Source organism: Hylobates moloch, unplaced genomic scaffold, assembly GCF_009828535.3.
Source record: "Hylobates moloch isolate HMO894 unplaced genomic scaffold, HMol_V3 SCAFFOLD_9, whole genome shotgun sequence".
NCBI classification, from domain to species: Eukaryota; Metazoa; Chordata; class Mammalia; order Primates; family Hylobatidae; genus Hylobates; species Hylobates moloch.
In genome coordinates this window covers 124,904,054-124,917,113 of record NW_026652284.1, presented here as the reverse complement: position 1 = coordinate 124,917,113, position 13,060 = coordinate 124,904,054, and the positions used below count along the sequence as shown (strand labels likewise).

Genomic DNA, 13,060 nt, shown 5'->3' with positions numbered 1-13,060 from the left:
TCCTGTAGATTTCTGTCTTTCATCAAATTTGGGAAACTTTTGACCATTATTTCTTCACATTTCTTTCTGTAGCATTCTCTCTCTGGTCCCCTGAGATACCAATTATAAGTGACCATTCGAATTATCTAACAGATTTGTAAGGCTGTTTATTATTTTTAAAATATTTTTATCTGTATCTTCAGATAATTTCTGTTCATCTCGATTCAAGTTGACTTACTCTTTCCTTTATTGTGCCCATTCAGCTGTTAGTCTGTCAAGTAATGCTTTATTTCAGAGATTGTGTTCTTCAGTTCCAGAATGACTATTTTATTCCTTTTTATTATTTCTGTGTCTCTGCTGAGAGTTTTCACTCCCTGAGATTTTCCTGTTTTGTTTTACTTCACTGAGGATAATTATAATTCCTGTTTTTAAATCCTTGTCTGTTAGTTTAAACATCTGACTCATTTCAGGGTCAGATGGTTGATTTCCTTTTCTCACAAAAACGTGCTCTATTTTCTTGGTTCTTTATGTGTTTGTTAATTTTGGAGTAGAGACTGTGGATTCTGTATGTATCTGCATCTGTGTGTATGTACATGTTTACGCATGTGAGTGTGTGTGTGTGCGTATGAGTGTGTGTGTACATCTGCGCAGCTGGTCACTAGCATGTACCTTCACAAGTTACATTTTGCTGGCATATCCACAAGCTGTCACTACTGCACCCTGGGCACTGAGCTTTCTGAGGCTTGTGTGTTGGCCTGTCCCAGGGCTCTGCCATCATCAGTATTGGCCCGGCTCACAGATGTTCTTTCCTGGATTGGGCCAGCTCCTTTTGGACACTTTGAGATCCACCTCCGGCCCGTCTGCGTTTGCAATGCTGCTTTTCTGTGGCTCCTTCCGGCTACTGGGACTGTTCCCTTCTGGCATTGCCTTCGGCAGCACTTCCAAGGAACTCAGCCTCCAGGGCCTCCTGTTGTCCTTGAAAATGCAGTTTTATTTCATTATTTTTTCAAATTTATTTTTTGGGGGTTTTTTTTGTTTGTTTTTTGTTTTTTTGTTTGTTTGTTTTTTGTTTTTTGAGACGGAGTTTTGCTCTTCTTGCCCAGGCTGGAGTGCAATGGCGCCATCTCAGCTCATCACAACCTCCGCCTCCCAGATTCAAGTGATTCTCCTGCCTCAGTCTCCTGAGTAGCTGGGATTACAGGCACCTGCCACCATGCCCAGCTAATTTTGTATTCTTAGTAGAGATGGGGTTTCACCATGTTGGTCAGGCTGGTCTCGAATTCCTGAGCTCAGGCAGTCTGCCCGCCTCAGCCTCCCAAAGTGCTGGGATGACAGGCGTGAGCCACCATGCTGGCCTATTTTTATTTTTTTTGAGATTTAGTCTTGTTCTGCTGCCCAGGCTGGAGTGCAGTGGTGCCATCTTGGCTCAGTGCAACTTCAGCCTCCCAGGTTCAAGTGATTCTCCTGCCTCAGCCTCCCAAGTAGCTGGGATTACAGGTGCCTGCCACCATACCCTGCTAATTTTGTATTTTTAGTAGAGACGGGGTTTCACCGTGTTGGCCAGGGTGGTCTCAAACTCCTGACCTCAGGTGATCCGCCTGCCTCAGCCTCCCAAAGTGCTGGGATTATGGGCATGAGCCACCACACCCAGCCTGAAAATGCAGTTAAAACAAAACAAAACAAAACTTCATTTTGCTTGTTCGTATTTTTCTGTTGTTGTTGTTTTTTGTTGTTTTTTTTTTTGAGACGGAGTTTCGCTCTTGTTGCCCAGGCTGGAGTGCAATGGCACGATCTCGGCTCACAGCAACCTCCGCCTCCCGGGTTCAAGCCATTCTCCTGCCTCAGCCTCCGGAGTAGATGGGATTACAGGCATGCACCACCACACCCGGCTAATTTTGTATTTTTAGTAGAGACGGGGTTTCTCCATGTTGGTCAGGCTGGTCTCGAACTCCGGACCTCAGGTGATCCTCCCGCCTCGGCCTCCCAAAGTGTTGGGATTACAGGCGTGAGCCACAGCACCCGGCATGTATTTTTCTGTTGTTATTTTTATGGTTTCTTGAAGACATGAGAAGATTCAGAGCTAAACTTTGTTCCCACTGGGACCAGATACTGAAATTCTTTTTTTTTTTTTTTTTGAAACAGAGCCTTGCTCTGTCACCAAGGCTGGAGTGCAGTGGTGCGATCTTGGCTCGCTGCAACCTTACCCTCCCAGGTTCAAGTGCTCCTCCCGCCTCAGCCTCCTGAGTGGGACACAGGTGCGCTCCACCATGCCCAGATAATGTTTGTATTTTTGGTAGAGACGAGGTTTCACCATATTGGTCAGGCTGGTGTTGAACTCCTGGGCTCAAGCAATCCACCTGCCTTGGCCTCCCAAAGTGCTGGGATTACAGCATCAAAATACATGAGGTTTCCGGGCGCAGTGGTCACGCCTGTAATTCCGGCACTTTGGGCTTTTTTGTTGCCGTGTAGTTCATATGTCAAGCGTAGGCTATTTCAGCAAAATAAGGTTCCTAGCATCCCTGGGCTGTATGTTTTGTAGAAAGCCCTGTAGGTTGGAGTCTAGTTGCAAGTCCATAGTTCGGCAGAGGCAACTCTTTTGATCCTAGTTTGGGGGGGTGGAGTCATGATATGTGATCCTAGTTTAGGGGGTGGAGTTGTGATTTGTGATCCTAGTTTGGGGGGGTGGAGTTGTGATTTGTGATCCTAGTTTGGGGGGGTGGAGTCGTGATTTGTGATCCTAGTTTAGGGGGTGGAGTTGTGATTTGTCATCCTAGTTTAGGGGGTAGAGTTGTGATTTGTGATCCTAGTTTGGGGGGTAGAGTTGTGATTTGTCATCCTAGTTTGGGGGGTAGAGTTGTGATTTGTGATCCTAGTTTCGGGGGTAGAGTTGTGATTTGTGATCCTAGTTTGGGGGTTGGAGTCGTGATTTGTGATCCTAGTTTGGGGGGTTGGAGTCGTGATTTGTGATCCCAGTTTGCGGGGGTGGAGTCGTGATTTGTGATCCTAGTTTGGGGGGGTGGAGTCGTGATTTGTGATCCTAGTTTGGGGGGGTGGAGTTGTGATTTGTGATGCTAGTTTGGGGAAGTGGAGTCGTGATGGGAGTCTGCAGCAGGGAGGGTCTGTGTTCTCGGTGTTGAAGTTGGAGCGATGTCATCCCCCATGAGATGTGGGGCCGTCCAGGTGGATGAGTGGTGTGCCTCCAGTTGGCCGCCCCCATCAGGAAGGCCTTGTCCCCTGGGAGGGCTGCTCTGCGCATCTCTGGCGCAGTTTCAAGTATCATCCTGCATTTATTGTGATCCCTCGCAGACTAAGGTGAGGAAGCCGTAGGAGGCAACTTATTCCCAAACAGGTGCCCCCACGAGGTCGCCTTGAACGAGAGAACTGTCCTGTCTCCACTTGCCTGACTGAGTCTAAATCTATGGGCAGAAGGCAGTTTGGACTTGCAGGCATGTTGCATCACGAGGCTGCCAGTTCGACTGACTGGTCCTCCAACACCATGAGCTAGGGGCCGGGGATGAGTAAAGCCACACCCTCCTGGAGTTTGGGAAGACCCTGTGTGTCAGGTCAGCCTGGTCCCGCAGGTGCCATTTCCATGTAGCAAGGAGGCACCTGCCTGTGCTGGGTGGGAGGTGTCCTGAGCTGTGGCATGGTGGGGATTGGAGTCCACAGGGGTGCTGCTTCCACTCAGGGTGGGACCCTCAGTTTCTAGTCGCACTCAATAGGCAGATAGCGTTTGCCTTTCTAGGGGGCATACTGAGCTGCTCTTTGGGGCTCGTTTAGTTCGGAACCCTATGGGCAACCAGGTGGACCATGTTTTCTCCTCAGACTGCACGAGGCAGAGTGGGTGTCACCAGAGCTTCCATGCAAGAGTGGGACCTGGAGGCATGGTGGCATGGTGTGCTGGGCTGCCTGCTGGGCCGGGCGAGGGCTGTGGAGCCTCCCCACTGAGAGGTGGTTGCTTTATAGGTTATGGCAGAAAAGGGTCTGGGTATTAGAGTAAGATACGGAAACTCTTGTCTCCAAAACATGAAGAATCCAAATAAATGTGTCTGTCAAAGACCTGTGGGTGGTAACAGCGTCAGCAGTTTATGTTTAACGATTAATAGGATCTGCTGCACCCTGACCAGACAGTGCCCAAGAATTTTACTGAAGGCACCGGCCCCTGTATTTTATGTGGGGTGATAGCGTAACCCTTTTTTTTTTTTTTTTTTTTTGAGATGGAGTCTTGCTCTGTCGCCCAGGCTGGAGTGCAGTGGCGCAGCCTCGGCTCACTGCAAGCTCCGCCTCCCGGGTTCACGCCATTCTCCTGCCTCAGCCTCCCAAGTAGCTGGGACTACAGGCACCCGCCACCACACCTGGCTAATTTTTTGTATTTTTAGTAGAGACGGGGGTTTCACCCTGTTAGCCAGGGTGGTCTCGATCTCCTGACCTCGTGATCCGCCCACCTAGGCCTCCCAAAGTGCTGGGATTACAGGCGTGAGCCACTGCGCCAGCCTCATAGCTGTTTTTTTGTTGTTGTTGTTTTGTTTTTATTTTTTTTGGCGACAGAATCTCGCTCTGTCACCCAGGCTGGAGTGCAGTGGCGCAACCTGCACTCACTGTAAGCTCCACCTCGCGGGTTCACACCATTCTCCTCCCTCAGCCTCCCAAGTAGCTCCCAGGTGGCTCATGCCTGTAATCCCAGCACTTTAAGAGGTCAAAGCAGGCAGATCACTTGAGACCAGGAGTTCGAGACCAGCGGGGCCAACATGGTAAAACCCCATCTCTACTAAAAATACAAAAATTAACTGGGTGTAGTGATGGGCACCTGTAATCCTAGCTACTTGGGAGGCTGAGGTAGGAGGATTGCTTGAGCCTGGAAGGTCAAGATTGCTGTGAGCTGAGATCATCCAGTGTACTCCAGCCTGGGCAACAGAGCAAGACTGTCTTAAACAAAATAAAATAGGCCGGGTGCGGTGGCTCACACCTGTAATCCCAGCACTTTGGGAGGCTAAGGCAGGCAGATCATCCGAAGTCAGGAATTCAAGACCAGCCTGGCCAACATGGTGAAACCCTATCTCTACTAAAAATACAAAAAAATTAGCAGGCATGGTGGCGGGCGCCTGTAATCCCAGCTACTTGGGAGGCCGAGGCAGGAGAATCGCTTGAACCCGGGAGCCAGAGGTTGCAGTGAGCCGAGACCACGCCATTGCACTTCAAACTGGGCAACAAGAACCAAGAAAAAAAAAACTCTGTCTCAAAAAAATAACAATAATAAAGTAGTCCGGGCACGGTGGCTCACGCCTGTAATCCCAGCACTTTGGGAGGCCGAGGTGGATGGATCACCTGAGGTCGGGAGTTCAAGACCAGCCTGACCAACTTGGAGAAACCCCAACTCTACTAAAAATACAAAAATTATCTGGGCATGGTGGCGCATTGCCTGTAATCCCAGCTACTTGGGAGGCTGAGGCAGGAGAATCACTTGAACCTGGGAGGTGGAAGTTGCGGTGAGCCAAGATCATGCCATTGCACTCCAGCCTGGGCAACAAGAGCGAAACTCTGTCTCAAAAATAAATAAATAAATAAATAAATACAATAAAATAAAGGAAGGTGTGAACTCCCGAGGGTTTGTTCGTGATTCCCTTTATTTTAAAAGCTTCCCCTTTTGTAGGCTCCTCAGGAACTACTGTGACTTGGGCCCCCTTATAAAGTACTGAAAGTTTTTCTTGTCCCAATTAATAGAGTAGTAAAAGGGCAATTGTCCCCTCAGAATGGGACAGTCCCTGGAGGACCACCAAGTCCCCAGGCTAAGGGATGAGGAGGCTGCCATTCTCTCAAGTCGGGAAAGGAGGGAGGGTATTAGTGTTCTGTGAGAATAGGCTGTCGAGGGTCCTCAGCTTTCAGAAATGCAGCTGCCTGAGCCCAGGTGTTTGATGGCCGCCAGCTTGTTTTCTGGTTGTCCCATGATGAGGGCCTTGGGCACACCCGCCCAGCATGGGGGCCCGTGAGGGTCCGGTTCTTAGTCCGGGGATTTGGGGAAGGCTTTCCAGGTGCTCAGGGAAAATAATGGTGAGGCCTGGGTCCCACTGTGGGGGGCCAGGGTCAGTCAAGGTTGGGCTGGGGGCCCTCAGCAGGTGACTGCCGAACACCAGGGAGCAGCTGCCCGTGTCCCGCCTTTGCACATGTCTTGTCCAGAGCTGCCATGTGACTGAGAGGAGCCTCTTCAGGACTGGAGATAGTCCCAGGGTCCCCTGGCAGTGGCATTCAAAGAGACAACAGACCCCTCTCGCTGTCTGCCGTCACTCAGCAGGAGGTGGGTGTGGTCTCCAGGGCCCCTCCACAGTGAGCTCTGGCTGTTGTCACTGTGGTGGGCGGTTGAGTCCAGGCCACGCCTTGAGGATCCACAGCAGGGAGCCTCCAAGTGCACCCGTCCTGCCCACCCGGTGAGGCTTCCATGACCTCATCAGTGGTTTTTCTGATTTGTGGGCATGGGATTGGCCACACTGAGGGACAGATGTGGGGGATCTGGGCCAGTGTCCTGGAGGAATTTGGTACTCATTTCTGTGGGAGTGAGTGCTAACTCTGACCTGGTACTAAATGCCCTGAGTAGCTGGTCAGCCCCCTTCTCACTCTGGCAATACAAAAATACAAAATCTCTTTTTTTTTTTTTTTGAGACGGAGTCTCGCTCTGTTGCCCAGGCTGCAATGGGGTGATCTCAGCTCACTGCAACCTCTGCCTCCCGGGTTCAAGCAGTTCTCCCACCTCAGCCTCCCAAGTAGCTGGGATTACAGGCGCACTCCACTACTGGCCAGCTAATTTTTGTATTTTAAGTAGAGATGGGGTTTTACCATGTTGGCCAGGATGGTCTCGAACTCCTGACCTCAGATGATCTACCTTTCTCAGCCTCCCAAAGTGTTGGGATTACAGGCGTGAGCCACCGTGCCCAGCCAATGTAAAATCCTTTTTTTTTTTTTTTTAGATGGAGCCTCGCTTTGTCCCCAGGCTGGAGTGCAGTGGTGCGTTCTTGGCTCACTGCAACCTCTGCCTCCCTGGTTCAAGTGATTCTCCTGCCTCAGCCTCCCAAGTAGCTGGGATTACAGGTGTGCACCACCACGTCTGGCTAATTTTTGTATTTTTAGTAGAGACGGGGTTTCTCCATGTTGGTCAGGCTGGTCTCAAACTCCTGACCTCAGGTGATCCACCTGCCTCGGCCTCCCAAAGTGCTGGGATTACAGGCGTGAGCTACCATGCCCGGCCTGCAAAATCCCTTAAGACAAATTTGAATTCTCTACCATAGAGGAATTTTGATCTCCAGTTCTAATTCCCCCATCTCCTGTGATTTTGACCTTTTAGATTATTACCAGAAGAATCTGAGGGTGACCTCTGTGTGTCCCTACCTAGCAGGCAGCACGTCCCTCTTCAGGGTGTCCCAATGGCCTCTGTGGGACCAGGGTCAGCACCCACCAGCGCCATCATTTTCTGGTGTCAGAGTTGGCCCCCAGGCCCCAGGACCGCAGGGCCAGCGGCACCAAGTAGTGTTCATGCCGTTGCTGTGAGCCTTGCACTCATCTAAGAGCTGGATGGAGGCCTCCAGCGTCCGGCGGGGCAGGGACCGGGTGCTCAGGGCATTTGCTTTTGCCCACCAGTCATAGCCAGTTCGTGCCAGGGATTAGACCGTGACACCCCCTGGAGTTGGGGGACAGGGCTGACAGCCACAGGGACAAAGCATGGATATTTGCAAGGGGTCATGGCCAGCCCTGCAGGGATCACCCATGGCCTGGGGTCTGCAGTAGACCTGGATACCTGTGAAGGCCACGGGAGGTGTCCTTACAGCCAGGAGCTCCCCTCGGCTCAGCACTGGGACAAAGGAAAACACCAGGCAGGTGTGGCATGGGAAGGTCCCAACAGAGAAACTGTGGTCTGAGTGGGCACTTCCTGGGTCAGGATTTCGGGAACACAGAGCCACACTTACCTGCCCAACAGCCATTCAGGGTGCACAGTTTAGGCATCTGGCACGCGCAGCCTAAGATTCTGCCGGCTGCGGGACAGACCCTAGCAGCATCTCTGTCTTCCCAGATGTAGTTGTCCCCACTGGCCGTGATTTTAGTCAGCCAGGCGCAGCTGAAGCATCTCATGCCAAGCATGGGTGCGCTCCCTCCCAGCAACGGTGCTAGCTGTTCCAGGTTTTTTCTTTTTTTCTTTTTTCCTTTTCTCTTGAGAAAACCTCTTCAGTGATCAGACACAAGATGGAAAATAAAGATTTTCTTATGTATAGGTCTTGGAGGTACATGGCACGCCTGAAGGCCACATGGAGGTTGGCGCGAGGAGAGAGGATGGAGGGCGAGGATCTGGGGCATCTGCCTTTCCTGGGTTCCAGGGTGTGGGTGGAAGCCCAGATGGAGAAGAGGGGTGCAGGGTTTGAAGCAAACACATGCAGGGAGGGCTCCTGCTCCGTGATCAGTCCAGGTTTTGCATCCAGTCAAGCAGCTGTGTGCAGGTGGGCTTGTAGCGGTGGCCTCCGACCCACAGGGACTAAGAGGGAGGGGTTAGGAACTCAGGCCGCTGCTGGAGGCCGCATGGCAGCCGGAGCCCATGTGAAAGAGCATAGCGCATGCGGAGGCAGCTTAGGAACAGGCCTGCTGCACTGTGGCGTGCTTTAGAGGTGGGCTCTCAACAGCTTGCCCAGGCAGGTCTCAAACTCCTGGCCCCAAGCGATCCTCCCACCTCAGCCTCTCAAAGTGCTAGGATTACAGGCATGAGCCACCACACCCGACTTAAGTAATATTTTGTCAACATTTTTGTTTTGTTTTGAGACGGAGTCTCGCTCTGTTGCCCAGGCTGGAGTGCAGTGGCACGATCTCGGCTCGTTACAACCTCTGCCTCCTGGGTTCAAGCAATTCTCCTGCCTCAGCCTCCCGTGTAACTGGGACTACAGGCACATGCCACTATGCCCGGCTAATTTTGGTATTTTTAGTGGAGACAGGGTTTCTCCACGTTGGCCAGGCTGCTCTCGAACTCCTGACCTCAGATGATCCACCCACCTGGGCCTCCCAAAGTGCTGGGATTACAGGTGTGAGCCACCCCACCTGGCCTTTATCAACAATTTATTACATACAAGCGAATTATTACTGCTGCTAGTATTAAGTTACCTACTGTGGTTTGTTTTTGAGGTCTGATAGGTTCTAAGGCTCAGTCTAATTTTTTTTTTTTTTTTTTGAGACGGAGTCTCACTCTGTCGCCCAGGCTGGAGTGCAGTGGCGCGATCTCGGCTCACTGCAAGCTCCGCCTCCCGGGTTCACGCCATTCTCCTGCCTCAGCCTCCCAAGTAGCTGGGACTACAGGTGCCCGCCACCACGTCTGGCTAATTTTTTATATTTTTAGTAGAGATGGGGTTTCACCGTGTTAGCCAGGATGGTCTCAATCTCCTGACCTCGTGATCCACCCATCTTGGCCTCCCAAAGCACTGGGATTACAGGTGTGAGCCACCGTGCCTGGCTTGGCTCAGTCTAATGTAATTGGCCAATTCATCTTTTTACTATGACCTGTCAATCGTGCATAGGTTTTGGATTATCTAGAATTGATGTACAGCACTTTTCCCCCAGCATGTTATGGAAGATTTCAGACATACATCAAATTTGGAAGAACTTTATAGTGAAGACCCATACACCCGCCACCAAGGTTCTGTGTTAACATTTATCATGCTTGGAAATCATGTTTCCCTATCCCACTATCCCTCTACCAGACCCATCATCTACTTACTTTGTTTTTGCTTTTAAAGTAAATTGCAAGGCTGGGCACAGTGGCTCACACCTGTAATCCCAACAGTTTGGGAGGCTGAGGTGGGCGGATCACTTGAGGCCAGGAGTTTGACACAAGCCTGGCCAACATGGTAAACCCCATCTTTACAAAAAAAAAAAAAATTAGCCGGGCATGGTAGCACATGCCTGTAGTCCCAGCTACTCGGGAGGCTGAGGCATGAGAATCACTTGAACCTGGGAGGCAGAGATTGCAGCGAGTTGAGATTGCATCATTGCACTCCAGTTTGGGTGACAGAGACTCTGTCTAAAAAAAAAAAAAAAATGCAGCTGTCAGGACATGTCCTTTATTGAATTTAATTTTATTTTTACTTTTAAAATAAAATTATTGGGCCAGGCGTGGTGACTCATGCCTCTAATCCCAGCACTTTGGGAGGCCGAGGTGGGCGGATCACCTGGAGTCAGGAGTTTGAGACCTGCCTAGCCAGCATGGTGAGAAACCCTGTGTCTACTGAAAATACAAAAATCAGCAGGGCATGGTGGCTTATGCCTGTAATCCCAGCTCCTCAGGAGGCTGAGGCAGGAGAGTTGCTTGAACCTGGGAGGCAGAGGTTGCCGTGAGCAGAAATCATGCCACTGCACTCCAGCTTGGGCAACAGAGCAAGACTCTGTCTCAAAATGCATACATAACATACATAAAATAACCAAGAAGCAGCATACATATGTCATTAATTGAAGATCAGTGTTTGCTTAGTTTTTTCTTTTGAGGTGAAAATTATATAAATGAAATGCACAAATCTTAAGTGTGAATTTGCTGAGTTTTAACAAATAGACACACTTGTGTAAACCAAACCTCTATCAAGATACATAATGTTATTGTTGCCCAGAAAGTTCTGTCGGTACACAGTATCCCATTGAGGAAACACACACTTTTGTAGCTGGAGGAAGACAAAGAACTGCGTAGTTTCGTGAAACTGGTTCTGATAGCCACTGTTTGTGGTCATTTTGACTAAAGTGTTGATTGAGATATTCTAAATTTGCAGGAGAGCAAGGCCCCTGTGTGTGGTTTGTGCCAGACTTAGACCAGGAAGCAAGGTGGCCCTAGCTCGTGGCCCAGGCATCACATGGATGATGTCAGTGTAGTGAACCCTAACATCGTGGGGCTTCCTCGGTGCCCTGGAGGAGCCATCACCTGGAAGCACTGAAGTCCTGTTGGGGCAGTTGGAGGAGAGTCGTCTTCAGTCTTTTTTTTTTTTGAGACGGAGTCTCGCTCTGTCACCCAGGCTGGAGTGCAGTGGCGCAATCTCGGCTCACTGCAAGCTCCACCTCCCGGGTTCACGGCGTTCTCCTGCCTCAGCCTCTCCGAGTAGCTGGGACTACAGGCGCCCGCCACCACGCCCGGCTAATTTTTTTTTTAGTAGAGACGGGGTTTCACCGTGGTCTCCATCTCCTGACCTCGTGATCCGCCCGCCTCGGCCTCCTAAAGTGCTGGGATTACAAGCGTGAGCCACCGCGCCCGGCCTTAGTCGTCTTCAGTCTTAATCCCATGTGGCTAGACGACACAGTGCCCGAGGTGCTGCTGTCTCCTCTGATGGGGGCGGTTCCCACGACCGTCACTGGGTGTCTGAATCGCATGAGATCGTAAGATCTTGTGAGCCAGATGGGAAAAGATGATTCTGTTTTTGTTTGTTCGCCTTTGAAGGGGCAGTGGTGAGCACAGGTGCCCTGCTTTAGAAGTTCCGAGTGTGTGTCGAGGGTGCCCAAGAAGGAGGTTAGTGATGGGCACCCCCGGGAGCCACAGGCTCCGTCCCGTCCTCCCCTACCGCGGTGTCTGACCTGGCCCGGCGGGCGTCCCTGGCAGTGCCTCCATGTGGACTTTGTATCCAGGCTGAGTTTCAGTCGTGTTTGTTGGGGGTCCCTTGGCAGGGCCCTGCCCCGGGATGCCTCGTCACGGCGTCACATGCCAGTGTCACCCCTGGGATGCCTCGTCACGGCGTCACGTGCTGTGCTTTCCGTGGCTGTCTTACCACGGGAGGCCTCTGGGCGGCAGCAGAGCCCACCCTTGCTGCTCTTTCAGTCCAGGGGTTGGTGCTCTGGGCCCCGCGCCTGGAGGGTCCTTTAGGCCAGGTGGATAAAACATGGCCTCTCCACTTACCTGTTCGTTTTCTGAGTTCTCTTTTGGCGCTTTTCAGCCGATTCTGGTGATGTACGAAGGGAGAGGCACCGCTGGGCCTGCCATACAGCTGCACAGTGAGTGAGCGGCCTCGAGTTGGTGGGTGAGGGCGCCCGCTCCTGGGAACACCACCAGCCCTGGGTGGGCTCAGCCCTGCCTGCAATGTTGAGAAGCTGTTACAATTGAACATTTTTATCTGAGTAGTCACAAAAAACACATGTAACATGTTGATGGCCTGATGAGAGATCTGTTTTGGTTTTGGTTTTGGTTTTTCAGAGACAGGGTCTCACTCTGCCGCCCAGGCTGGAGTGCAATGGCGCGATCTCAGCTCACTGCAGCCTCCACCTCCTGGGCTCAAGCTCTCCTCTCATTTCAGCCTCCCAAAGTGCTAGGATTACAGGGGCGAGCCACCATGCCCATCCCAAGAGATCTATTTTTAAGCATGCAGTTACATTGATATGAGACATCAGGGAGGACCCTGACATTTAAAAGGAATCTTATATGCTGCTAAAAGGGCACTACGCATGGAGAAAATGACATAAAAATTTTTTTCTTTTTTTTTCCCCAATTTTTCTTTTGAATTTTATAACCAGGAGCTTTAGGAGTGAACTCGTATTTTTAAATTTTAATATGAATATAGGTCAGGCACACTTCATTTTGTTCCACTTCAGTTTGTTGTGGCTTTGCAGATACTGCTTTTTTTTTTTTTCATAGATGGAGTCTTGCTCTTGTCGCCCAGGCTGGAGTGCAATGGCGCGATCTCAGCTCACTGCAACCTCCGCCTCCCAGGTTCAAGCGATTCTCCTGCCTCAGCCTCCCAAGTAGCTGGGATTACAGGCACGTGCCACCATGCCTGGCTAATTTTGTATTTTTAGTAGAGACAGGGTTTCACCATGTTGGCCAAGATGGTCTCCAACTTGGCGATCCGCCCCCCTGGGCCTCCAAAGTGTTGGGATTACAGGCGCAAGCCACTGCGCCCAGCCAACATTTTTTTACAAATTGAAGGTTTGTGACAACCTTGTTTTGAGCAAGTCTGTCAGTGCCATTTTCAACAGCACATGCTAACTTCTGTCTTTGTGTCACATTTTGATAATTCTTGCGGTATTTCAAACCTTTTTCTTTTTTTTTTTGAGATGGAGTCTCGCTCTATCGCCCAGACTGGAGTGCAGTGGT

At 50.8% G+C, this 13,060-nt stretch overlaps 1 protein-coding gene across 4 annotated transcripts in view; it reads left to right on the top strand.

Annotated features, from left to right (window-relative positions):
- ZNF251 (zinc finger protein 251) overlaps positions 1–13,060 on the top strand; it is a 36,257-nt gene that overhangs the window by 14,746 nt on the left and 8,451 nt on the right. Inside the window, exon 4 of one of the 4 annotated variants that reach the window (XM_032760844.2) lies at positions 3,329–4,305. The exons of the other annotated variants lie outside the window; for them this stretch is intronic. Coding sequence (XP_032616735.1) covers positions 3,329–3,351 — 23 coding nt within the window. The 3' untranslated portion in view covers positions 3,352–4,305. Of the gene's footprint in view, positions 1–3,328; positions 4,306–13,060 lie in introns of those variants that run through there. 4 annotated transcript variants of the gene reach the window in all.